This window comes from Eumetopias jubatus, unplaced genomic scaffold (assembly GCF_037043125.1).
Source record: "Eumetopias jubatus isolate StellerSeaLion01/CBP00866 unplaced genomic scaffold, mEumJub1_p1.0 scaffold_9, whole genome shotgun sequence".
Taxonomy (NCBI): Eukaryota; Metazoa; Chordata; class Mammalia; order Carnivora; family Otariidae; genus Eumetopias; species Eumetopias jubatus.
The window spans coordinates 802,775-830,413 of NW_028274815.1; the positions used below are offsets into that span (position 1 = coordinate 802,775).

Here is a 27,639-nt window from a genome sequence, read left to right on the forward strand (position 1 = left end):
CATACAATACATCATTAGTTTTTGATGTAGTGATCCACAATCCATTGTTTTTGTATAACATGTACTGCATGGAGCACTGGGTGTTATATGAAATGGGTAATTTTTATGTCACCGGACACACTATCTTTCTGAATGAATTTCATCCTTTGAAGAATTCAGCTCTTTACACAGTGTCAGCACATGCTCTGTGTGGACCTCAGTGGAATCAGCAGGTGCACTGTTGGACAAGGAGGGGACTAAGCTCAATGGCAGTGCTCTCTTCTGCAGAGAAAAATATTTTTTATAAGTCATTGATCAAATTTGGTACCTAATCCTGAAAATAGAGCAAGCTCTGCCATGAAAGATGGTATCTTATGTTCCCATGTAGGCTTTGCTGAGCTGTTCTCAGAGTCCAGATTTGCTAGTTCCTGTTCAGCATCCTGGCTCTGAATGCCAAGGTTGAGCTGTGTTCTCAGTAATGATGTTTAGAGGGCAAAAAAAGAAAAGCATTGTGTGTGACCACTGTAGCAGCTATGTTCCAATGCAATGGAACACAGAGAAGAACTGCAATGAATTTTATAAGCAAATTCTGAAAAGCAAGAAACTTTGAAGGAAAACCTAATTTTCAGGGCAGTTATAATTAAAGAAAGAGATATAAAATTTATAAACTTATTATTTATCACGGGTGAACAGCATAAACTTTTCTCTTATCTCAATGTATATGTGCATAGACAATTAGACATATTTCAGATCTAACCAGCCATGCCATGTGTTTGTCTGCTAAATCTGATGACTCTATCCACATGTCAGTTCCTATTATCTGTTTTTTCTCTTAGTCATCTGATCCTGTAACTTTGAAAGACTAGAAATTTTTGACGAAATAGTAACATTGTTATAAAGAAACCAGATTTTATCTCCCAACAGAGAATTCTTTATTTATACTGGACATAGTCCAGTGTCCTTGCAACACTGACCCCTCAGCACCTCTGACCTTCCTGGTCCATTCCTGAATGTATGAGGCACTTAAATTAGAATTCAATTCCTTCCCTCCATCTACCTGTCTCCCTTCCTTCAAGGGACCCTCCAGTTACTTCAGCGCATCAGAGCTGGCCCTGTGTCTCAGTGCTACTCCCTGGCCCATCCTACACAGATTGCTGTAAGGTCACAGAAGTAAGAGCTGCAGCAATTAGGGCGGCTCATCAAGAAAGTGAGTGTTTTTGCAAAGCAATCCCAGCAGAGGCCCTCAGGTCGTTTGTTTCTATTTTTTGAAGATGCTGTAGAGTCTAAACATTGTTTTCCTGAGAAAACATATTAAGAAATCTGGATAACTGCTTTAGAAATGATCTTCACAACATGAAAATTTGACTGACTGACCATAGACACACAATGTATATAAGACAATGAAAAGAAGTGCGGTATAGAAGGATTCCAAGGGATTTATGCAGATACTCAGCCCTCAGGCAGTGGGGCACAGCCCTCCACCCCATGAGAGTGGGATGAGCAGAGTGACTTCCATCTGGCCAGGACAGTGTGGAAGGGCAGCTGCTGGTGGTGCCAGCCCACAAGTGTCCCTCAGCTGGGTGATGTTGGTCACACTAGCAGTGCGAGTCAGCCTCGACCTGCTGTTATAAAAGCATGCCTCACCCCTATGGCCTTCCTCCCAGCAGCCCATCCTTAACTAATCATGGGAGAAATGTCAGAAGTCTTAACCGAGGACACTATATAAAATTCCCAGCAAGTTCTTCTCAGAAATATCAGGGTGATTAAAACCAAGAGAAGTCTGAGAGGCTGTCACACCCAGGAGCATCCCAGACACATGACAACCAAGTGCAATGTGGTTTTCTCCACCAAAAAGGAATTTAAATCTGAATAAAATATGGACTTTAGTCCATAATAATTACCAATACTGGTTCATGAATTGTCACATATGTACAACATTAATATAAGATGTTAGCAATCGGAGAAACGGTGCGGCATGTATAGAACTCACTACACTATCTTTGAAATTTTTCTGTAAATGTAAAACTATTCTAAAATTTCAAAAGTTTCTTTTCAAAAGTATTTTATCACACATAAAAGACTTTACAAATATAGAATACTGTACAGCCCATTACAAATCGATACAGACTTTGTAATCGTTTATTGTTTGTCTATGCTATAAAATTGCACGTGAATTAGTGGTAAGCTTCCTTCAAGTTTATCTTTTTAATATACTGGTTGAATTTCATTTTACTGTTCTTTCCTGTCTCTAGAGGCTGACAAGGAAAAAAAAAGATGAGTTAAAACTTTTGTAGATCTATAATTTTCCATATATCATCGAGCAATAAAAACATCAGCAAAATATTGAAGATCGTAATTTAGCTTAACTTTGTAACTAATGCATGAGCAATGCATTTAAGCAATTTAAATTAATAGCATAAGTGTTATGGCAATAAAAATGTTGCTTTTTTTTTCCTGAGTCAAATATATACATTTTATAATGGAACTGTAGCTTTTAGTCTCCACAACAGATAACTGTTAAAATCACTGTGGAACTGCCCTGATTAAGTAACATTCTTTCCCTCCATGGACTTGCCCTCTGCCCTATCTCTCAGCCCTACCATGGACCAGTCAGATGGCAGGGGCTATGTCTGCGAGCTTTGCTTTTATATTTTATCACTGGGTTAGCACTTATTAGATATCTTCAACTAAAATAATTTCTCTCCTCTGCAACCCGATAGGCCAACAAAGAGAAAGAACTTTCCAGAAACTCCAAGTGGAATATCCTGGCATGCATGTGTTTTTACACCTGCAAGTACTCATTGCACAAGACTCTTCTGCGTTATGGAAGTGCCCCCACCAGTGCCCTCGGGGTTCAGAGGGAGTGTCAGGAGTCTGCTCTGTGTGAAGTGAGCCAACAACCTTGGCAAAAGTGAAAAACTGCGTCCCTGTGAGCCTCTGGCCTTCTAAGGACACAGTCCTGTTGGAGTGGAGACCACCTTAGCGGCCCTTCTAACCGAATCACCTGGGAAGGGCCCCACCACCACACATACTTTCTGGGGTCAGGACTTCAGTGTGTACATCGCAAGGGGACACAGTTCAGCCCATGACGCTCTGGCTCTCAAATTAAGGCCAAGAATTCTAAAAATGCCTTGCCTCAATATCCTTCTGAATACGGATATTTTACACGCAAAGTATACTGTCTGGTCCCTTCTGGGAACCAGAATTGTTTGTATTATTGGCCATTCCTTCTGGAAAGGGCTTCTTTAGAACCAAATGACAGAAAGGGTTGGAAAGAGAAAGGCAACTGGTGACAGCCATAGTTTTATTTTATCTTAGCAACACCACCCATAAATCAAATTTTTAAAAAAAGTCAAAAATGATGACTTTAATGTCGCACACACTCATCAAGAGCTAAACACATTTTAGCACAGAGACAAACAGATTTAATGAAGTATTACTTTCCAAACTGTTGATGCTTTTTACCCTCTTCTAACTTCATGCATATTCCCTTTCCAGAAATAAGTGGATGTACGTGCATGATTCCTACTTGCTCTTGAAGGTAGCAGGTGCCTATTAAGATGTTTGTGTGTGCTCCCCTCCGCCTGCACACACACACCAGAAGTCAGTTCTCCCAAAATTAGAACATCCAAGAATCCTTCCAGGAGATTGACTTCTTGATTTTTGGCACTGCCCTAGGGTGATGCTCACATAACATGTCTGATCCTCTTCAGAGAAAACATAACTGAAATAAAAGCACTTCTCTGCGATTCTACAGCAGTTCTTGTGGCGACTTTATTCTTACAGACGCTCCTGCTGGGGACCCATACCTTCCACAGCCGCGGGAGCCGAGACAGTGTGCTGTGATCCACCGCTTTGCTTCACTCATGCAGCCACCTGTCTCCTCCTCCCTGTGGCTGAGTCTCCCCTTCACCCCCATCCTGAGTATCAGGCTCCCAGCTTCCCGTGTCTGTGGCTTCAGCTGCATAAACACACGCCCACCCAGGGGCAGAGAGACCTCGCTAATGTAAACCTGTCTCTGACATTTCCTCACGGGCTCACTCATTTGTCAGTAAATATTCACCAAGACCGCGCCCCGCATCTCGCGCTGGCCAAGTGCACTGAAGCTGACTCTTGCTGAGAACAGAAGTCAGTGGTCTCCCCCCAATGTGGGCCTGGGGACCCCTGACACTGAGCGCCTGACCCCACATCATACACTCCAGCAACACTGGTGTATCCTAGATTCTCTGCTCAGCCAGGGGATGGGTCCCCAGGCGTCACCCCCCACCCGCTGTGACGGTGTCACCCCCGCCCTCCCATCAGCCGGAGGTCCTCCACTACCAGCCTGGGACATACAGCACCACTTCCAACACCTAGTGGTTTCCATCTGCTGGATGTGGACATGTGGGAGTGTTTCCTCATCTGTTATGGGAGATATAACCCCAATCTTAATAGTCCCTGAAAATCAACTCTTTAACCCACAAAACGGCACAATGATGTGAATCTATGATTCCAAGACTCTCATTGGCTACATTGTTATTCAGGAGTGATAACGTTCAGTGTTTGCAAACCCTTTTTTAAACTCAGGTTAACAGTAATAACTGATTATATGGAGGGATTTAAAATGCATTCAAGATTTTCAAATCCTCTCACAACTCATTCCAGACATCATTTTCTTACACTGTACATGTGCCCATGACTTTTTTGCACAAATTCTCCCCAATATTAGTGTCATAGATCTGTGCCAGATTTGCATACCTGGGTTTCTAAAGAGTCATGGAATCTACACGTCTACAGGGTGTGTTCCCTGGGCGCAGAGACATATTAAAGGGTTCGCGAGTAGCAGTTCCTACGTCATGCACGAGAGAAGGCAGGAGCCCCCTGCAGACCCTCTCCCCATGCCTCAGCCCCGCCCCCCGTCTCTCTCTGTCCTTGACCTTGGTCCAGTGTGTTCCCTGTCACATGAGCTGGAAGCCCCGGGGCACCTGCTCCTTCCACAGCCACTCGTGATGACATTGCATCCTTTCTCTGGCAGGTGTCCTTGGGCAGCACCTCTCACCCAACATTTGCCTAAACTCCAGAGACTGTGCAGGTCACGTTCACATCTACCAGGGAGCTTTCTTTCCTTCATCAGTGATTTCTCAGGTTTTGATTAGTTGTCTTCAGCAAAGCTTCATTAACTTTTAATGAATTCTTACTTAGTAGCCTAATGAGTAAAACTGATAAAATCAGAGAGGCTTTGATTGGAGCTGCGGCGGGGTCAGGGTCGAGGCGGAGGGGAGGGGGGAGGGAGGGGAGGAGAATCAGGGTCAGGGTCAGTCACCCCCACCGTCCCAGCGGCAACACGGACCACCAGCTGCTAAGGGCTTGAGGCCCAGGGATGAAGGCCAGCCCTTCCCCACACCACACCCACTCCACAACCCCCAGCCCGGCCACTTTCCCGCCTTGGCCTCTCGCCGTGCCGGGAACAAGCCCCACACCAGTAGCCATGGTGGCATGCGCGCTCTCACGCCCCCAGGCCTGGCCTTATCCCGCTTCTACTCCGGCAGCATCCATCCTAGATTCTTCAGTGAGCATCACCCCTCCAGAAACATCCTCCCAAACCCCACCCTCTTCCCCAGGGCCACCTGCAAGACCGGTGCACGGGCTCCCACACTATTCCCCAGGCTCAGGTGCTGTGAGCCTTCTGTCGTCTTGCACGTTGACCCTGGACACGGGAGGGTAAGAAGCTCAGAGTGCTCAATCAGAGAAAGACATGTATCATATGACCTCACTGATACGAGGAATTCTTAATCTCAGGAAACAAACTGAGGGTTGCTGGAGTGGTGGGGGGTGGGAGGGATGGGGTGGCTGGGTGATAGACATTGGGGAGGGTATGTGCTATGGTGAGCGCTGTGAATTGTGTAAGACTGTTGAATCACAGATCTGTATCTCTGAAACAAATAGTACATCATATGTTAAAAAAGAAGATAGTAGGAAGGGAAAAATGAAGGTGGGGAAATCGGAGGGGGAGATGAACCATGAGAGATGATGGACTCTGAAAAACAAACTGAGGGTCCTAGAGGGGAGGGGGTGGGGGATGGGTTAGCCTGGTGATGGGTATTAAAGAGGGCACGTACTGCATGGAGCACCGGGTGTTATATGCAAATAATGAATCATGGAACACTACATCAAAAACGAATGATGTATTGTACGGTTATTAACATAACATAATAAAAAATTAAAATAATAAAAAATTAAAAAAAATAAAGAATGTGAGTGAACAAGTATGCCCAGAAATACTTTTGCTAAGAAAGGAGACTGGCGTACATGCGGGTCCTATATTGCAGATTGCCATGATAAAGTTCCCTTGCTCTAACAGCATGGTTTTCAATTTCTTCCACCAGAATTACACTTCCATTTTATTGGCCATGTCTGTTCAATGAATGTGGAAACATGAAATACAATTTGATTTAGATGATCGAACAGAGACACAGAATACTGAGGGGCTCGTACATTGGCCATCCCACCCGTGACATCATGGAAAAGATCTGGGAGCAGGTATGGCATTGGACCGCATCCGTGGGCATCCTGTGAGCTCAGGGTGTCCATGTGTGTGACATGCAAAGTTGCGTCTACCTGGCAGCTGGATTGACAGGCATCTGTGGGACCTGCTTTCCACACAGCACCATAAATGCACAGATTTTATTAATCTCATTTATTGCCACTTTTTCCACAGCAACTTGTTCCTGTTTCGATGAGCAAGAGATTAGTTGCTGTTAAAATGAAGGTCAAAAGTATCTTTCCTAAGGTTTTCATTAAACTCACAGCATATGGTATAGAGTGTCTACAATTTAAGATGACATAAAACCAATTTCCTTAGATGCTGATATTAATTTGAAAAGAAGAGCACTCACCCAATTTTATTTTCATGCAGGAAATGGGACGTGAAGTCAGGTCCCCCAGCCGTCGCCTCCGGGAGCAGTGGGTCTCCCTGGACGTGGGAGGACTTTGTTCTCAGTCCAATAGCCTCTGTTGGATCAAATGCTAATTATGTTCCATAAACTATCTTTGAGCCAAACTCTGTTTCTAAATAAAAAAAGAAATTTCACAGGTGTGGCAAAATTTTGGCAACACCTATTCTTGTAGGTTGGGAACTGATGGATTTTACATGATCAAAACGGTGACATCCCCGAAGTGTATCCGTGGGCATGGGGCAGACCCCAGTGGCGGGAGCCCACACTGAGGTGCCGGCTCTCTTCACTCAGCTCCCACTCACGCGCGGGAGAGGCCAGGGCCCGCGTCCCCTTAGCCCTAGTTCCCAGCGGAGAAGAGCAAGAAGCAGTGTGTCTCCAGGGGCTACTGGGAGGCTTTAGAATGGTACGGGCAGTGCCCGGCCGGTAGCTAGCACACAGCAGGTGCTCAGGCAATGTCCTTTCACCCCAGCTCCCGTTCCACACGGCAGCCACCCGGCACTCTCTGTCCCCGTCTCTGTCACTATGTCTCTGGCTCTCTGTTTCTCTCTGTCTCTTTCTGTCTTCTCTCTCTGTCTCTCTCTGTCTCCCTCTCTCTGTCTCTCTGTCTCTCTCTGTCTCTCTGTCTCTCTGTGTCTCTGTCTCCTCTCCCTCCCGCCACCATCTCTCTCAGGAGAAGATGCTCAGCAACTGGTGAGGCAATAGGAACTCTGTCTCTGGAACCGAGTGGCTGCGTCCTCTTGGGAAGGAAATCGTGTCAGCCTGTCTGGGACGGGGGGACGAAGCAGGTGGTTATTAGGGGAGGTGGCTGACCCCAGGGCTCCTGAGTGGCTGCAGGAACAGGAACGGCCAGACCAGGCAATCGATCATGGAAGAGGCCTCCTGTGGCCAGATTTCCTCATATTTTCAAGATAAATAAAACTTAGAGGGTTTCGTCTGACGCACATCCATTGGGGGCAGGGAGCTGACTATGGTGCAGGCCTGAAGCCCCTCACAGGAACCGGGTTGTGGGCAGCCTCACGCTGACGGACTTAAAAACAAGAAAGAGGTGGTTAAAAAAACTGGCCCAAGACTTACTGTCTGTGTTTCCCTTTGTCGCTTTCCCCCAAGTGCTCGGGAAGCCGTGGCGCCCGCTGCGGACTGTGGTCAGGTGCGCGTGGGTTCTGGTTCCCGCCGCCGGGCTGGCTCCCCGCACCTGCCGCCGTTCCCGAGCCTCTCATGCCTGTCCTCTGTGTCACACCTGCAGCCCGCCGGTGTCCTGGGGGGATGCCCAGCGGCCGAGTCCAGACCCCGAGAGAGGGGATGGAAGACGGGGACCAGCGCTTCCCCGCGGCCGTCCTGCGAGGCTGCAGCCCGGCTTCCTCGCTGGGCAGGAAAATGGAAGGATTCACAGAATGTCCCTCAATGTCAAGACTTTCTGGCTACTTTACTTACTGTAACATCAGACCTTCACCTGAGTTTTCCCGTACATTTGCCTTTTTCTTGACTAAGCCAGGGGTAGGCAGCCCTACCTCTTACAGCTTTCTCTTCAATTTTGAAACTCTCTGAACCAGTCACCTCTGATAGTCAACAAAACTGTCTCCATCTCCTGCTCCAGCATTCTAGCCGGTGTCCTGAGTGCGGAGGTGACCATGGTGTCCCCAGTCCTTTGCCTTCGGCTGCCAAACCCAAGGTGACGGGGCGGCATGTCTTCCCGCGGACACGGCCTTGACTTTGTCCCGCGAGCAAGACGCGGCTGCTGCCACCTGAGCGGATGCTCTCTGGCTCTGGCCCCTTCTCCTGCTCACTCGCTGCTCACAGGGCAGTGCATTCCCAGGTGCGGCACCTCCAGCAAGACCGCGGTCCCCGAGACCCCGGCCGGCATGCCACGGGAGCACAAACGCACTGTCGCTGGGGCCACTGCAGTCCAAGTGGCAGAGTGTGTCCAGTGCACGGAGGTGAGTGAGTGCAGCCACTGGGGGGCAGACTTCTGTCCCCGGGGACGCGGGCCCAGGGGTCCACTCTGCATAAGAGGCACCAGAGTGACTGGAAAGGGAGCCCCGAGGAGCAGCTTCCAGGGAAGAAGCACACATGTGCTGGAAAACAGGGAGGAGCATGGTGTGTGGCCGCCCCGCCCCGAGGCCGACGGGGCAGCCGGGGATGGTTCAGTGGGGCTGAAGTGAGGCTGGGCATGGGGGAAGAGAGGGGCCCAGCAGATAAAGATTCTGGACAGGGATGGTACTGACGGGGGAGGGCTCCCAGAGTTGACCACCACTGAGCCCACATGGCCAGACGCACCGACACACAGGGAAGCAGCAAAGCGGCAGGTGAGCAAAGCCCGAGACAAGGGTCCAGCGAGGGTCTCCCCCGGGGATGCGGCAGGACCCACGTCTGGAGGAAGCGGAGGAGCACCAGCTTCATTAGGTGTTGGGGGGGGCGAGAATGCCGCCCGGATCCCCCCCAGAGCCACTCCGTGGAAGCCTGTGCCAGTCAGCGAGCAAGGACATGGGGAGAACACGTGGTCTTAGCAAATTCACGGATCTGCCCGCTCTGGCTTCGGAGGGTCCGCCTCTGCTCCTAAGACTCTTCTGCTCAAATCCCATCCCATTTACAGACTAAGTTCCTTTAGCGGGCATTGTGTGAAAACATGGACAATTAAGCACTACAGGAAATGCACGGAACAGGAGTCAATACGGGCACCTTGGAATTAACCGGGCACCGGTGCTCTGTGCCTTCCACGCCTGCCCCCGGATCAATCCAACAACCGCTACCAAGCAGGGCCTCCCTCCTCCGCAGCACGTCCAGCCTTCGACAGCCGGGGCTCCACCCCGGGACGCTCTGCTTCGGCAGGAATACACTTGAACACGGACTGTAACGGTTTCACACTTGAGGCGAGAGTGTATTTTAGGCATGTGCTGCCTGGGTCATATACATCATCCTCTGAGAGGCCTCGTGAAGGTATTTCTTTTGTTCCAGGCTACAGATCGAGCTCGGGGAGCGAAGGAACAAAGGGCATGTTGTTTCAGTCGGCCGAAGTTACAACCACATAGACAGATACAAATTGATTTCCTTCTTTATGTGCAGTCTTTCATCTGTTGCTCAGAAACATGGCCAACCATTCACTGACATTCTCCAAAGACATTAAAGAAAAATGTTTAATCAAAGAAAAAATAGTTATAAATATGGGTATAAAGCAGCTTTTAAGAAAACCACTTCATAACCAGGTAAATGGCTTACAAACATTTCTTTATGTGGGCACATAAAATTATTTTTTTCCAATTGCATTCTTAATGTTGTATCTTTTTTTCAAGCACAAGGTATTTCTGGGTGAAGTGGTTCCAGTGGCTAATACTGCATAGTGGGCCTTGTGTAACTTCAAATTTGAAGAGAAAAATACATTATAATTTAACTTGAGCACATGTTCCCTACTGATCTTTTAACCAAATGACATGGTTTAGGGTATTTATTTTGCAATTTCTGCCTTACCTCAGACTCACAATCATGCACGTGCAGAGTTCAATGGAAATAGAATTCCAGCCCTCTCAACAGTTACCGTTTTTAGCTGCTTAATTGTAGAAAATTTCCTGCTGCTTCAGAAGGAGACTCAGTGGTCACAACTGTGAATTAGTGCGAACACTTCTTTTAGGTTCTCTGTGTTTGAAGGAAGTCTACTCAGCACCCCGAGGTCAGCACGTAGCTAACTGCTTTGTCGGTCCCAGTTGCCTTGGGTGTATAGATTGTGCTTTCCCACGTGAACCGACGGCCCTTCGCTCAAAGATGCTTGGCAACCACGCACCGCGTGCAGACCCCGGGTGGGAGCTAAGTGAACACGTACTGACTGTCAGACTGAGAACTAAGCTGGAAACAAAGGAGAAAAAGTACATGAAAAGTTCGAGTTCAAATGTGGCAAAGTATAAAAATTAGTTTGTTCTAAAAATGGCCAAAACAAGCTAGCTAATGGCCAGTCAGTCAGATTCCACCGAGAACCATGTCTGAGGAGTCGTAAGATCTGTATTGATTATAACACACAACCCTGCATTTCATTCAAATCAGGATCATCCACAGGTTTTGACAGATACCCATCTACCTCGTGGCCTCTTCTGAAAACCAGAGACGGTCTGTGGGCTGCTGTGCATGTACTGGGTTTTATTAGGGGAGGCAGCCCGTGTTGCCCTGTGACCCTTCTTGGATTCGCTCTGGCTTAATCCATCAGGGACTATGCATGTGCTCTAGGGGGGTGAGCCTCCAGACCACCCAGAGATCCTGAGGCTGAACTGGGCGGCTTGGGCCGTTTGCCTGCAGCTAGTTCCTCCTGACACGGCCGTCGGGCAAATCGTCTAGTCAGCCCTTTTGTTCAAAGTAATGAGAGCGGTTTCTATTGCCTGCACGTAGATACAACCTGTGTTTCCACCTCCTGCCTGTCACGGATACACTGTCATGGCCCCGGTTTTGCTGAGTGACAGGAAGTAAGAAGGTGACAATACCACCTGTGTGGCCATCGGTCTCTGTGAGACTAAAGTCCCTCATCTGCAGAAGTGGGTGAAGGAGGACAACGCGTAGATATAAATTACAAAAAAACAATCCCGTGTCGATGTCAGGGACTGTGAGGGTTTTCCGCCTTCACTAGAATCCCAGTCCTGGCATTTTAATCCTAAATTCTTCAGGAATTCTGAACTTGAGAGATTCTATAAAGGAAGAGAGAATGAGGGGGGAGAGCCTGAAATAAGCAACAATCTTGTCATTTGCAGATGGAGTTGCATTATTGAGGTGCATTTTCTTTGCTCTTTTGTTTGCTTTCATCCTGGACCCCTGGCCTTGCTGTCACAGGTGGACCCAAGCTGTACTTACCCTGGAGAAGGTTCAGAGTAGAGCAGCCCTACACCCACTCACAGACTGAGCCACTGCGGGGAAACCAGCCTCGGTGCCGAGCGCCCCACGTACTGACATGCACGCTGAAGGCGACGCTCCATCTTACAGGAAGACAGGGACCCCCCGTGCGTGCACAGTGTTTGTCATCAAGCTGGTTCTCCAGCTGGTCTCAGTCCTTGTTGGGGAGCCACAGTACTTCTTACCCATGCCCTGGGCATGATCTCCTTGGAGTCCTGAGATCTCAGCTGACCGCAGCGTTGGCCGGACTGGGTACAGCACCAGGGCCAAGGCCACGCCACACAGCCTCACGTGCTGCCCAGACATCAGCACGCACCGAGGTCTCAGGAATGGTCCCAGGAAGTCTCAGAACCCAGTGCTTTTCAGAAGCGCTCTCTCTCTCCCTGGATGGTGAGGGAGTCACCCAAACATGGCCACTTCCAAAGGACACCTGGGAGCTGTCTGGATACCTAGGGGCAGAGTCATATGATCTTTGCCTGAATGATCACAAGTAGCCAAGGGTCCGGTAGAAACAGGAATTCAGATCAAGGACCACAGTTTAGATCCTGGATCTTTAATTTCTCAGCTCCTTCATGTTGGGCAATTATGAAGGTGCCATGCTGGGGATGGCCAGTTCTCCTCTCTCCGTGTTGGCAAATCTGGGCAGTGAGGAGGTGGGCAGAGAGCCCAGCCCACCAGTCTTCTGCAGCTCAGTCCTCAGTGCCCAGCATGTCAACCACTGGATGCAGCTCAGGGAGCTGAGCAGGGGCCTTTGCAAGGTCCAGCCTGGACTGCGGCCTGCGTGTCTCCAACTCATGCACAGCCTCAGACTTAGGCTCTGCCCTTTGCTTCCTGCCATCTGGTCCTACTTTCCAGAGGCTGAACTGCCAGGACAAAAGCAGAGCCTCCCTCAGCCTTCTCAAGCTGTGGGACCCATCTGAACCAGCTAGGGCAGGCTCTCAGCCAGATGCAAGGGAAGCCTGCCCCCAGGGCATCCCACTCTTGAGATGAGCCTTGGGGATGCTTAGTGGGGCCTGACCCTGAGCACTTGGCTTCCTCACTTGGATGGTGACAAGTAAGACAAAGCTCTAAAACTCAGTGACAGCAAGAGCCAGGGCAAGGGTGGGGGGCGTGGCTATCTGCAGCACCTGCTTCCAGTGGCAACATCTCTCCTGAGAAACAGGCTCTCCTTCTGCTTCTCACCAAGCAGTGATCTCTGGATACAAGAGACAGTTCTTCTGTTCTTTGTAGCATGGGCCCCTAGATAGGATCGCAACGTCACTTTTACTGTGTTAGATCGAAACATTGAAGGGACGCCTTCTGTCTTTTAAAGTTTTATTTTATTTGGTTATTTATAAGACAAGGTACTTTCATTTTAATTATAATTGCTTTATGGATTATCACAACGATTGTATGAATATTTAATACAACTTTATGGTGTTTACTGACAATATCTTGAAAATCAGCTACTATGTATCAATGGGCCAATGTTAATAATTTATAAATGCAGTCTGACTTTCATTAGCAACAACCACTGTAAAATACGTAAGCATATTATTGGAAATATGAGCACTGGGAGCCACTCAAAAGAATTATTCATGCAAAAACCATGAATAGCTTGGATGTCTGAAAATTCTTAGATAAAATCTCTTTCCCTGTAATGTTGGTATTTTGGAGTTTTAGTAATTTTTTGAAGAAATCATTTCTATTTCTCATCTATGAATATGCTTCTAATCTCTGACTTCATCTACACTGGGATTCTGTACGCTTATCAGACACAGATTTCCATGTAATTAGATGCCCCTGTGCATTGGCGTTTGAAGGACTTCATTTTAGTGTTGATTTTCCATTAATGTTTCAGCTTGCACCTCATGATAATTTCCCGTGGCAGATACCAAGTTTAGTTGTTGGTGATTCATCTAAGTGTTATTTCCCCTGATAGTGATGGAGACACTCGGGATTCTCCGTTCTGTGCCCACAGTTCCAGCGGCTGGGTACTGATTAGCATTTGGGGAGCCCAGCCACTCCAGATGCGCTGGCGTATCACTGCGATGTGCCTGTGTCTCATGTCACACTTTGGTAGCAAAGCAGGCTTGCTGCACTTGGGGGGCACTTAGGGCTGACGAGCTGGCCTGGGGCCCCTCTCCTCATCTCGGGGTGGTCCTCCCACAGACTCGGATGACAGAGGCAAATGACATTGGGAAGCCCTACCCAGTGTAGTTTCCTTACTAATAGTTGGTTTAATTTAAGTACTACTCATTCACTACCCAGTTCCACCAAGGCAGACATCTGTGCTGCTGACCACTGTATACAGGGTGTCTAATAAAGGTCCTGGAATACAGTAGGAGCTCAGCCAATGTTCAGGGGCTTGGTTCAACTTGTCCTGAGCATCTATTTGCTGGTCGTGGCCCAGCCTGCCCCAATCCCAGACCCTTTGCTCTGAGAGTGGCAAGGACCCCAGTGGACCAAGGGGCCAGGGGCAGCCTCTCACAGAGACGGAAACATACCAACAACTGAACTTGGGCCACATCCAGGTCAGCCCTTCCTAAGTCCTGGCTGACTCAGCTTGGGACTCGGGCGTCTCCCTCCCCACACGGCTAAAGTGTCTTAAAGCTGGTCCCACCTTCAGGCTCCCACCCAAGGTCACAAGGACTGAAGCCACAACGCCACACATCTCCCTGAGGTCCCCAGATACGACCTGAGACCATTTTACCTCCATGCCGGGATTTCAAACCAGACTTAGAGTAAGTCACAGTGACCGTGCACATATTCACATGGTTGTCTAGGGAAAATTGGGGGATTAAATAAGGTAATGTGTGGAAGTGCCTGACCCCATACTCTGTGCTCAATAAATTTTACTGTTTTAGGTCATTGTAGAGATTGGTTTGTAAACAGTTACAATACCAGCTAGAACTATCCTACCGCATGTCACAGCTCCCACGTGGCCCCACTGTCCCCGAGGTCAATGGGGGACATGGGGCCTCTGCTGACTTTGACGTGGGGCTTCTCAGTGGGTCCCGGGAGTGGCCGCCGAAGGTCTGCCTGAGCATGCCGTGGCCCTGCACAGAGTTCTGATGATGTCCCATTCAACACCAGCTTGTCACCATAGCTACTTCCCAGCAGTGGAAGAACTTGGCTTAAAAAAGGAATGCTTTCTGCAAAATTCCTATTTCACTTAAGCTCCTACACTTCTTTCATTTCTCTGCACTTTCTTGTTCTCTGTTGTTTTCATTTTATTTGAGAGATGAAATACATTTATGTTCTGTCAAGGGACCTTCAAGGAATATAGAAACCTTTTCATGTGAAGGAGAAAGACAATACAAAATAAATAAATAAGGACTTGGAAAACTTTAAAATTCCACTTCTTTGAGGTGGGAAGCTGCAAGCTGCCACAGAGTGAAGTTTGACTTCTCCGTTTATCAGTTACTGCTCATGTTTTTCTCCATGTTTCATAATGCAAATAACCCAGCATATTAAAATCTCACAAAGAAAGTTTGTTTATCTTTAGCTGAAAATCTACTGGCGCTCATGCATTTTAAGTGAAACCTCTGGAATTCCATCATCAAGCAAACCTCCCTTCTCATTAATCATCGTCATTAAAAAAGTTTAACACCAGGGCTCTCCCGCAGACCCAAGGACTGACTGCCTGTTCCCGTGTAACGGGGGTGTCACTCGATAGTCTTTGAAATGTGATGGGATGGTGAAGCCCTCCAAAGAGCTTGAGTAAGTAGGCTTCAGGCTGTGTTTATGGATTTAAATTTTCTCTTTGTTTTTATGAGATCATACTGCATCCTGGAAATTGATCCAGGGCTGGTTTCCCTGGTACACATGAGTTCTCAGACGTAGGTCCAGGCTCTGCATCCCCCCAGGTACAGCAGCACACACAGCCCCACACTCCCGGACACCCGAGCTGCTGACCCAAGCAACCAGTGTGCTCATCCACAGGCAGGTGTCTGCGTGGGCTCAGCCCTGGTGCAGCGTAGTCCAAGCCCACGTGTGCACCCCCACAGTGTTACCGTCCCATGACCTTGGGATATCCCTGTCCTTTCCCGCCCTCAGGTTCCTCACCTGTCAAATGGAAGATTTCCCAAGCTAAGTCTGCAGCGGTGAAATTGTTTAATTGTGTCCTGCAGGTCCTGCACTAAGACAAATACAACTGGAGAGAAAACAATGTAACTCTCCTTCTAACTGAGGGCAGACTTGTGAACTAGGCTGAAGCCTGCCAAGGGAGGGTGAAGTGTGGGAGAGCTCCAGCTATCAGGGAAGACTGCGTGGAAGAGACTTCAAGTTTGGATACAATTAAAATAGAGAGAGAAAAGTTAGCGACATAGGTGGTGTCGGATGCTGTGCACACACCGTCTTGTCTAACCCTGACAATAATCGCACAGGAAATAACCCCACCGATGGTGACCCAGACCTCGGAGACACCACCACACTTTCCAAAAACCACACTGCAAGAGGGCAGCAGCTGGACGCTTCCAGTCCTCCCTGGAGGCGGGAAAGAACACTCAAAATGAGGGGAGGGAGGGTGCCCGCAGCAATTCATGAACCTCCCATGTTTTCACGTCCAGTCCAGTGACGACCTTTCGCCTCACAAGCCGCATTCTGTGCTATTTTTATGCTTCCTTGAGTCATAAGAGAAACCCTGATTTCAGTAGGGACAGAGGAAGGGACACTTGGCGTCCACCCCGTGAGCCCGCAGGAAGACACACCAATCGCTGAGAGCCGACCTCGGCTCAGCAGTGTGCGGTCCTCCCCGGGGAAAGGCAGCTTTCTGGATCCCACGGCAGACACCACACAGCCCCGGCGTCCGTCACAAGAGTCCACCGAGTCTCACTCCTGGTTTCCGCTGAAAAGGTTCTCATCTCCACTGAATTTTGGATTCTTCTGAGACCAATTTGCTCCTCACTGAGGGTGAGGAGACATAAGCTTTCCTATCAAGGAGTTGTTTTCGTTATACCCATTGGTCTTAAACACCGTCAGGGCCAGGTCCTGCAGTGGGCAACACCGTCAGCAGGTCTCCCGTTCAGGGCACACTTGGCATTGGGAAAGCCCACAGATTCGATGGAAGGAAATGACTTCTCAGTTATCAAATACACCCACAGGGGCCTGAATCTCAGACACTCTTCAGATGATTTTGTGGGAGAACCATATTGCTTTTTCCTGGAAATAAATAACTTTATTTGAAAAGGAGCCTCATAGCTAATCTTTCCAACTTTTCTAAGACTAGCATAAAATGTGTATTTTAATAAACAAGGTCAACCTTTCACAATAAAATGCAGAACTATAAAATCCTGAAAGTGGTTTATAATAGGAGGTCTCTTTCAGTGTGCCAACAAAAACGCAGGCAGGGCCTCTCCTCGTTGTATTCCCTGGCCAATTACAGCTGTGAGTACAGAGCGTCCCAAGGACGGGGCTCTGCCTCTCCCCAAACTCCCTGTACTCTGAAACCCCACACGCCTCAGCCTCGGGGCTCTTCTCTTTTCGCAGTTCACAGTGCCTCCCACTCTGGGCTCCTGAATGAGCTGGAGTCAGCACCAGAAGCACAGGGAATCCCAGGAGGATACATGCAATCTGGCCGCAAACTCCTTGCTGGGCAATCGGACTTCCTACCTGCCATGTTCTGATATAGCACAAACGTGCCCAAGTCCACATGACTCAGCCCTGGTGGCTGTCTCAAAATGCCACACAGGGCGGCTTAACCAACACATATTCCCAGTTCTGGAGGCTGGAAGCCTGACATCAAGGTCGACAGGTGTGGTTTCTTCTGAAGCCTCTCTCCTTGGCTTGTGGACAGCCATCTTCACATCTGCCTGGTGTTCCCCTCTGTGCATGTCTGTGTCCAGATTTCCCAGTCAGGGAAGGACACCAGTCAGATGGGACCAGGGCCCAGCCTAATGACCTCATTTTACCTTAGTCACCTCTTTAAAGGCCCCATCTCTGAATTTCATAGTCTGAGGTGCTGGGGACTTTAGTGAATGAATTTAGAGGAATATAATTCAGCCCAAAACAGTGTCACCAAAATAAGTCCCTGTGTGAGAACTTTAAATGAGAATCCATCTCCAGCCCATGCCATCCAGGACCGTGGCACAGAATCGCTCCCTTGCATGCATCCTTCCCCTGCAGCCCACTCCCCAAGACCTGGTCCATCTGTCCCTTGGGTTTCAGCTTGGACCTCCTCCAAAATCCTGCCCTGACCACCTGCCTAGAGCAGATGTTACCTGACGTTCTGTGTGTCCACCCCAGTCTATCACGGGCTTCGCATCCTATCACAGTTTTAATTAACTGTTAGTCCCTTGCTGATTTTTCTTCCCTCTTTAGCACTTCACGATTGGACTCTGAGTCCCATGAAAATGGGGACCCTACATGTCCTGTCCATTGGTGAAGCCCTCACATCCCAGTTCTGGGTAACAGGTGTCAACCATCAGAGGACCACAGTCATGGGTCATACCCCACCCCAAGATCAGGGATGGATGAGTTCTCTGAGACACAGCAGCTGAGGGCTACTTACCAGCAGCAGAAGCTACTGGAAGCAATGAGTGGTAGGAACATTTAGTAGTACTGATGCACCACTGGGTGTCAACCAGCCTAACAGGGAGAAACTCATGTGGCCTTGTGGCTCTGGCAGGGTTGGGACAGGGGGAATGAGACACAGAGTGACCATCCCAGACCATGTCCACAGTGTTCCTGGGGTAAGGCTTTACCTTCGGGAGATATGGAAACCTCCTCCCACCTGGGAAGGAGACATAAAAGAAGTAAAAAGTACAGTCCACGGGGGACAGGAACTAGATCAGGGATGCTGTGGCCAGGGAATGAATTGGGGGCAGGTTAAGTCTTCTCCTGGAGGAGGGACAGAAACTCCTGTGAAGGCCATGCCCCCAACACACAACCTGCTGGAGGGCAGAGGCCAGTTGGAAGGTTGCACACCAACGCCCTCAGCATGGGAACAGTGGACTCCACCAGAAGGCTGCAGGACAGACTATGGGGGGCAGAACAAAGAGGCCCCAGAGCTGAGGGAAGGAGAAAACTGCAGAGCTCCAGCGCACATGCACAGTGACTCTGCTGGTGGGCGCGAACACTCCCTCCCACAGCCAATGCACTCAGCTCCGGCAGCCAGCTCAACGTGTCTGACTTCCACCCAGAGTGTATAAGGCAAGCAGAGGGCAGGAAGGCCATGCTCTGAAGAGGCACCGTGGTCATGAGAAGCAGAGCCAGAGACGGCAGAGTTGGAATTACCGTACGAGGAACTCAGTGAAGCTATGACAAGTATGTTAGCATCTCTGATGGGAAAAATGGACAAAATGCACTACCAAGTGGGCTGTGAGCAGACAGATGGGCACTGTATGTGTATGAAAGAAGAAGGAAGTACTAGACCTAAAAAGCACTGTAACAGGAATGAAGAAAAGTGCCTTCATGGGCTGTTAGTTAGTGTTAGTTGACTTGACACATCCAGGGAAAGAGTCGGTGAACCTGAAGACAGGTCAAAAGAAACTTTCCAGATGGAAATGGAAAGAGCAAAAGAAGGAGGAGGGTAGAAGCCCAGATGCCCAGGAGCAAGGCGGGACACGTGTGTGGCCAGAGCAAGAGGAGAGAATGGGGCAAGGTAAATATCTGAAGTAAGAACGGCCAAGAACTTTCCCAAATTGGTGATAGACACTGAACCAGCAAACCAGCATCACTGTATCCCAAGCACCTGATCCCCATCAGTGTGGAGGACCCGCCACATGACAGTGACTTTCTCCTGCATCTGAAAAACCAAGCTTGTGTGCAGGTGCCTAATTTGTGGTGTCTAAGGAAGATGAACGTGGCTTGCCTTATGTTCTAGGCTCCAAGCCCCGAGGACAAAGACACAGGAAAGGGTAAGAATCTGCCTGTTATTATTTTTATTACTTTGCCTTATTTGTAGCAATCATTTATTCATTTAAACCTCAAAACAACATAATCTTTGTGGACATAGTTTTTAAAGTCCACGTCATGCTGAGGCCCAGAGAGGGAACATCAGGTGCCCGAGGTCGCAGGGCGAGTGAGTGGGGGGGCCTGGGTCTACACGGGCTGATGCTGGTGAGTCTGAGCTGTAAGCCGTGAAAGCCGTCAAGGCAGCGCCTCTCATCTTGTGCAGAAAGGTAAAAGAGCATTCTAAAACACTAAAATAAATGGAAAACTGAGGAAAAATTTTAATAAAATTAATTTAGGTAATTATTAGGAGTTCAGCAGATCAGTACAATAAAAAAGTAACCCTGTTCCTTATAATTTTGACTAAAAACACACTTGTGAGTCTGTAGGGCCAGGATCAGGGTGAGGGCTTCCTCCACATCTAAGCAACGCCTCTCCTTCATCTCCAGAGCAAAGCACATCCCCAGCAAAGACATCCTGACTTGAAGGCATCGTGAAACCAAGGTGATTTCTGGGGGACTTCATCTGAAATGCGTTTAGTTCCTTTAAACAGAAAACCTGCCTTTTTATATGCTAATTATTTCAGTTCAAAGAACTCCACTGTTTAAAGGATCAGAAATATTCGAGCAGATTTATGTTAGAAACTTCATGCCTGAAACAGACCCCAGCTTGCGGGAAGGCACTGCTTTCCCAACGATTTCCTCCTGTCCGCTGGCTGGAAAGAGCATGAGTGGAATGAAATGAATTGGATTATGCTTCCTCAGTAATCATATCTGACAGACTAATTTTTCAGTAGCAAATGGAAATGGTAAACATTTAGGCAACATAAACAATTCTGAAATATGTAGTCCTAATGCCACTTTTCTCTCTTGGAGGTTAATTCATTCCTAATTCATAACTCCTAAGTGGAGTTGATGCCTTTATAGAAATTCAGCTCACAACATCTTTATTAATTATAGATTTTAATGTTATTTTAATGCCTTGTGTTTCAACTTATTACAAAAATACCTCTACTTTAAGAGAATATTTCTCTTTATGGACGAACTTAGGTGTTCTACAGTTAATTAGAAAAAGAAAGATATGGGAGCCATTCTGCCTTTGTCTGCCTTGTCCTACGGGAAACACACAAATAAGTTTTCCTATAATTTTAGAAGGTGCCTTCATGCTGTTCGTTTCCGACGAGAACTGTTCTGCTTTCATAATATGGTTTGTTTTTTCTTCAAGTTTTTAAAAATTTAAGTGTAGTTAGCATATGGTGTTATATTAGTTTCAGGTGTACGACAGAGTGATTCGTCACCTCCATACATCACCCGGCGCTCTTCACAACAAGTGTACTCTTCATCCCCATCTCACCTGTTTCCCCATCCCCCACCCCTCCCTTCCGGTGACCATCAGTGTGTTCTCTGTGGTTAAGAGTCTGTTTTATGGTTTGTCTCTCCCTTTTTTGTTCATTTGTTTTGCTTCTTAAACTCCACATATGAGTGAAATCGTGTGCTATCTGTCTTTCTCTGACAGACTTATTTTGCTTCACATTATACACTCTAGCTCCATCCATGTTGCACATAGCAAGATTTCATTCCTTTTTATAGTTGAGTAGTATTCCATTGTATACATATACCCACCTCTTCTTTATCCATTCACCTATAGATGAACACTAGGGTTGCTTCCATATCTTGGCTATTGTGAATAAATGCTGCAATAAACATAGGGGTGAATATATCTTTTTGAATTCGTGTTTTCATTTCTTTGGGTAAATATCCAGTAGTGGAATTGCTGGATCATATGGTAATCCTAATTTTATTTTTTTAAGGGCCCTCCATACTGTTCCCACAGTGGCTGCACCAGTTTGCATTCCCACCAACGGTGCACAGGGTTCCTTTTTCTCCACATCTTCACCATCCTTGCTATTTTTTTGTTTTTGATTCTGGACATTCTGACAGGTATAACTTGATATTTCATTGTGGCTTTGATTTGCATTTCCCTGATCATGAGTGATATTGAGCATCTTTTCATGCGTCCATTGGCCATCTATGTGTCTTCTTTGGAAAAATGTCTATTTAGGCCCTCTGCTCATTTGTAATTGAATTATTTTTCTTTTTGTCTTTGAGTTGCATAAGTTCTTTATATATTTTGGACATTAACCTCTTATTGGATAAACTGTTTGCAAATATCATTAATGAAAGGAATTGAAGATGACACAAATAGGAAGATAGTCCATGCTTATGAATGGGAAGAACCAATATTGTTAAAATGTTCATACTACTCAAAGCCATCAACTGATTTAATGCAATCCATATCACAATACCAGATTTCAAGATATGCTACAAAGCTGTAGCGATCAAGACTGTTTAGTACTGGCCCCAAAACAGACACATACATCAGTGAAACAGAATAGAAACCCAGAACAAGCTCACACCTATATGGCCAATTAAATTACAACAAGGTCAATTACAAATTACAACAAGCAGGGAAGTATATGAAATTGGAAAAAGACGATCTCTTCAACAAATAGTGTTGGGAAAACTGGACAGCAACATCCAAGAGAATGAAACTGGACAATTTTCTTACACCACACACAAAAATAAACTAACAAAGACCTAAGTGTGGGACCTGAAACCATAAAACTTCTAGAAGAGAGAACAGGCAGTAATATCTCTGACATCGGCTATAGAAACACTTTTGGATCTGTCTCCTGAGGCAAGGAAACAAAAGCAAAATTAAACTATTGGGACTTCCTTCTCCACAGTGAAGGAAACAATCAACAAAACAACAAGGCAAACTACTGAATGGGAGAATATAATGTGGCTCTCAGGTTCTAAGAGTTTAATAGTACACATACATGCATACATATCTTTTACTGAAAATAGGTTATAAGGTAAGACATTTATCTTGTCACTGCTTGTAGCCCCGCTCAACTTCTAGTCACTGCACATAGAAAATTCCCATCCCCACAACACGGAGGCTCAGCCCAGATCAGTCCCCACATGGGATGCCCAGCACAGGTGGTGCAAGCGAGCTCTCACACTATGTACCTACTTGGCTGGGAGCTGCTCTTTGGATCTGGCCCTTTTCTGACTCTGCAGCCAGTGTGCTTCCCGCGGCAAGGAAAAGTGACTGAGACTTTGCCCCTTCCTGCCTTACTCTCAGGAAGTGCTTGTGTCTACTGACGTCCTGGGCATAAGAGCATCTCTATCACCTTATGCCTGGAGGTGCGTGAGCATCAGGCAGACACGTCCGTGCAGGAGATGCCTGGACCTGCCCCCAGAGGCCCTGATTCCGTGTGTCTGTGGTCAGCCTCAGGATCCCATCTTAGAAACCATCCCAATTCGTCAAGCAGCCACTTCACAGACGGCTAAAGAAAGCAGAGCTTTCGTGAGTTCTGGAATTTCTAATGCATTTAAAGCAGTGCGATGTTTAAGGATGTGAGTGCTGGAATCAGCCAGGCTGGTCTGAGAATTACTTCAACTACCTGCTATGTGACCTTGGCGTTTGGACTTGAAATTTCTGAGTTTTGATTTTTTTTTAATTGAAAACAGGTGTAAAGTCCACACAAAAGTTTTAGCACCAAATAGTCATTTGTGAGGTTGTTTGGTCAAATGTTGTATCAGCACTGAGTTCCTGAAAATAATACTTCAATTTCATTTAAACGGGTTCTGACACGGCGCAGGCACGAAGATTAAGGAGGCAGATGTACATCTTCTGGACTGACTAGGGAGAAGGAAACCATAGACTCATTCTCAGTACACATCAAATACTGAAATTTCATTTTTCTACCAAATCAAAGCAGCATTTCCAAAAATACTTCTAAATGATAATGTCTTTATCACCCTTTATTATTTCCTTTTTTTTTTTTTTGCCTTGCTTAGTTACCCTCGTGTTCTCTTTATTTTTTAATTTTCGAGCCATATCTCATACATAAAGGAATCTTAAAGTATATTGGCTCACTTGTGGGTTTTGCTCTCAAAATGCCTGGATTCAATCCCACCTCTTGAAATTGGTTGAGTTGCTTTGGGCAAAGTACCTGGCCTTTCTATGTTTGCTTCCTCATGTCATGATCAACCTACAAAAGACTCAGAAATCACTCAAGAACGTTAGCTACAATTACAGGCATCGACGAAAACCAAAAATAACTGCTCCGTTAGCATGTCCTTAGTTACAGTGAAGTTAGCCCTAAGAATGCTGTACAAAGAAGAAAGGTCAGGGAAGAATATGTTTCTTTGCTGCTGTGAGTAAATTCAAATAGCATTTGTCCTAATGACACGGAATGAAACACCGCTATCAGGATTTAGATTTGAAAAAATTCACATGGTTTGATTTTCAGAGAGCTACAACCCATTATTTGACAAATTCCGAGATTTTTACCGTGGAGATAGAATGAATTCTAGCCGACGATGTTTTCTGTACTCTCACTAACATTAAGTAAAGGTGATGTTTCAGAGGAGAGAGAAAATGCAAAGTAATGATGCCGTGGGATCACAAGGCACCAGAGAGCCGGCTTAAAGAGGCCAGGCTGGAATCGTGGGGGTAAAATTGGGAAGAACAGGTGAAGGGCAGGGGGGATGCAGCAGAAAGCGAAGCCAACACTGAAGACTGAGATTGAAGCACTTCGGATTATATTGTTTGTGATTAGCACCATTATAACCAAAGTTTCAAAGAAAAATTTTAAACTAAAAGGAGGTTTACAGCAAATACCATAAGAGCAGCTCCTCATAACACAAAACAAGGGGGTTTAGCCTAAAAAGGCCACACCTGTATAATGTGCCCACAGGGACTGAAATCATGGAAGCCACATACTGTTCATTGGGGTGAACAGGTGCACACGACAGGGTGTAACTCAGCCTTTCGTGAAGGAAACCCTGCCGTGTGCAACCACGTGGATGGACCTGGAGAACATCAGCCCTGCAGGAGTCCTCTCACACGGGGCCCTGGGGTCCTCAGGGCCAGAAAGGCAGGCATCGCACGCTGGGTGCCAGGAGCTGGGGAGGGAGGGGAGACGCGGCTCAATGGGCAGGAGTTTCAGTTCTGCAAGATGAGTAGGGTCTCAGATATGCTGCACGGCATTATGCTCTCAGGTCATAATACGTCCTGTATACTTAAAAATGTGCTAGGAAGGTAGGATTCATGTTGTGTGTTCTTACCACAATAAAACAATATTACCAGGGGCGTCCTTTATATTATTTTTATAATGTTCTGCATGTTTGGACAGCTAACAATTAGAGTTTTTCATTATAAGAAAGATGTGACGTGATTTCCTAATTCTAGATGGACTTGACTAATTATATATAAGACTAACATTTTTTAAAAAGTTGTTCTATTCGTCTCAATAACAATTAGAATATTTATGGGAAAAAGATCCCACTTATACTAGAATAGAATACTAAGTTATCTAATGATGATATGGATATACAAAATCTTTAAGGAGAAAAGAGTTTAAAGTTACCAAAAGACAAAGAAACCTGAATAAATGGGGATCTACGGTACAGGTACTAGACGAGAAGTCAGCACAGTCTCTACACCAATGGTCCCTCGGTTCATCTAATGATACAATGCATTTTCCACCAAAATTCCAACAAGATGCTGGAATGGGGGGAGCGCCTGGGTGGCTCAGTCGGTGAAGCGTCTGCCTTCGGCTCAGGTCATGATACCGGGTCCTGGGACCAAGTCCCGCATCCGACTCCCTGCTCAGCCGGAAACCTGCTTCTCCCTCTGCTCCTCCCCCAACTCATGCTCTCTCTCTTTCTCAAATAAATAAATAAAACCGTTAAAAAATGATACTGGAAGAGTATCTCAACTGAATTTAATATTTATATGGAAGTACAGTGAGTTGAGGCCAAAACATTCTAAAGACCAAGAATAAAGTAGAAGACCCCCCCAATGAAATAGTTAGCATTATAAATCTTCTATCAATTACATAATACACTAGATACAAAAAGAAAGGATGGTCAGCAAAACGAAGCGGACGGGGCTAGACAGGCATAAAAATAGTGTGTGGACATGGGGAGAGCTGTCACCACAGAACGACGGGATAAAATGAGCTATTTAGAAATACATTCCATAAAAGACAAGATGCCAGAAAGAAGACATGCAAATGGCAGAAAGAACACTTACAACGTACATTAAAGTATCATCAGCTTGTGCCAAAATCCACCACGTAGCTGCGCTAGTCTGCCAGGACTCTCACGACAGAGCACCGCAGACCAGGGGCATAAAGCACAGAAATTTATGTTCTCCCAGTTTGGAGGCTGGGAGTGGAGATCCGGGCAGGACCGGTTCCTTCCGAGGCCTCCTTCCCTGACTGTGGACGACTGTCATCCCCCCGCATCTTCACACAGAGACACATTCTCTCTGTGCCCCAGTCCTCTTTTCTACAGAGACACCGGTCCTATCGATTAGGGCCTGATTTAACTCACCTCCTTGACAGTCACATTACAAGGTACTGGGGTTCGACGTCAACATGTGATTTTTACAAGGACTAAATTCAGCTCGTAATAATGCAATAAGAAAAGTGAGTCAACTGAAACATGCACAACACATATAACAAGGTAAATTATAATAAGGAAATTCGCAGTTAATCCTTTGAAAAAGTAGTCAGCTTCCCTAACATTCCATAAAACAAAAATCGAAAGAAAAATGTGATGCTGTTTCACGGCTATAGTATTTACAAAAATTAATAGGTGTAAGGAAGTGCAGAAATGGAAACTCTCGTACACTGAGGTAGATGCATAAGTTGGTCAAAGTAATCTGGTCAATACATCAGAAGGACTTTGCAAAGGCTCTCTGACTCTAAGGACCCACATGTGTAAACCCTACAAAGTTTGTCACACTCAGAACTATTGACTTAGAACTCGGAGACTCCTTGCAATGTATTTGTGATAGAGAAACACTGGCATCCACATCAATCCAATCAATAGAGAAATGACCATAACACCCTCAGATGGACAATACTTCTTTAGTGCCCACTGCGTGCATGAGTATTTGTGTGAGGTGCACAGCAGTGGGAAAAATTAAGCATTTTCCTATCCGCATAAAACTTACCATCCAGCAGAGGTAAATATTTAAAACTTTCAGTCTATCATTCCCCCAATTGATTGCAGGGTGAGGGGGAAGGAGGTGCTATCCTTCCCACCCCACAAGGAGAGAAGGACCGGCTATGAGCAAGCCCCAAGAAGGACTCCCCACGACTATTTATTACACCCCCTCTCACATTCTGATGTGCTCGGCACTCGGCTCTTTACATACCTCCCCCCCATCGCAGGGTTTGAGCGCACACCTTGAAATCATGGGTCATGATGTCTCAACCCCACAACCTCAGTGCCCACGACTGGAGTGGGAACTTGGTATTCTATGAATTGAACAGAACAAGAAGGAAAATATCTAATTGTCAGCTAATGCTAAAGGTTTTAGGTAGTGACCCAAGAATTTCAATAAGACACGAATGGGGAAGTGTTTCTTAAAGCAGATGGTGGAGTGTTGGAACATTACTAAGAACAATAGAAATGATTCTAGTGCACAGAATGTATCATTCAAAAGTATCTTGTGACATTGGTGGTTGAGACATTTAAAAGAATGGTTTCTAACAGATTCAACACAACTTTAAATACTTTGTTTAATATAATAAAATGCTTTTAAAACATACTTGAATTAACTGCATAATAACTATAGTAATTCTGTTTTTGCATTACATTTTCAGTTGAACTTTGTTCATTTGTCTAAAAATACCTTTCTCTGAAATCCACCTGTCATCTTCAGACTTCTCATATAAAAATTTTAAAGTGATAATGACGGTAAACGTTCCTATTAAAATCTTAAGTAACTGTTGGGGCACCTGGGTGGCTCAGTCGGTTAAGCGACTGCCTTCGGCTCAGGTCATGATCCCAGGGTCCTGGGATCGAGCCCTGCATTGGGCTCCTTGCTCCGCGGGAAGCCTGCTTCTCCCTCTCCCACTCCCCCTGCTTGTGTTCCCTCTCTCGCTGTGTCTCTCTGTGTCAAA

At 46.5% G+C, this 27,639-nt stretch overlaps 1 protein-coding gene across 1 annotated transcript in view; it reads left to right on the forward strand.

The window, feature by feature from the left end:
• Window positions 1-27,639, forward strand: part of SNTG2 (syntrophin gamma 2) — a 339,157-nt gene that overhangs the window by 38,891 nt on the left and 272,627 nt on the right. The window contains exons 2-5 of the mRNA XM_088026250.1: window positions 5,386-5,527; window positions 5,625-5,679; window positions 8,022-8,164; window positions 8,712-8,848. Coding sequence (XP_087882376.1) covers window positions 5,386-5,527; window positions 5,625-5,679; window positions 8,022-8,164; window positions 8,712-8,848 — 477 coding nt within the window. The remainder of the gene's footprint in view (window positions 1-5,385; window positions 5,528-5,624; window positions 5,680-8,021; window positions 8,165-8,711; window positions 8,849-27,639) is intronic.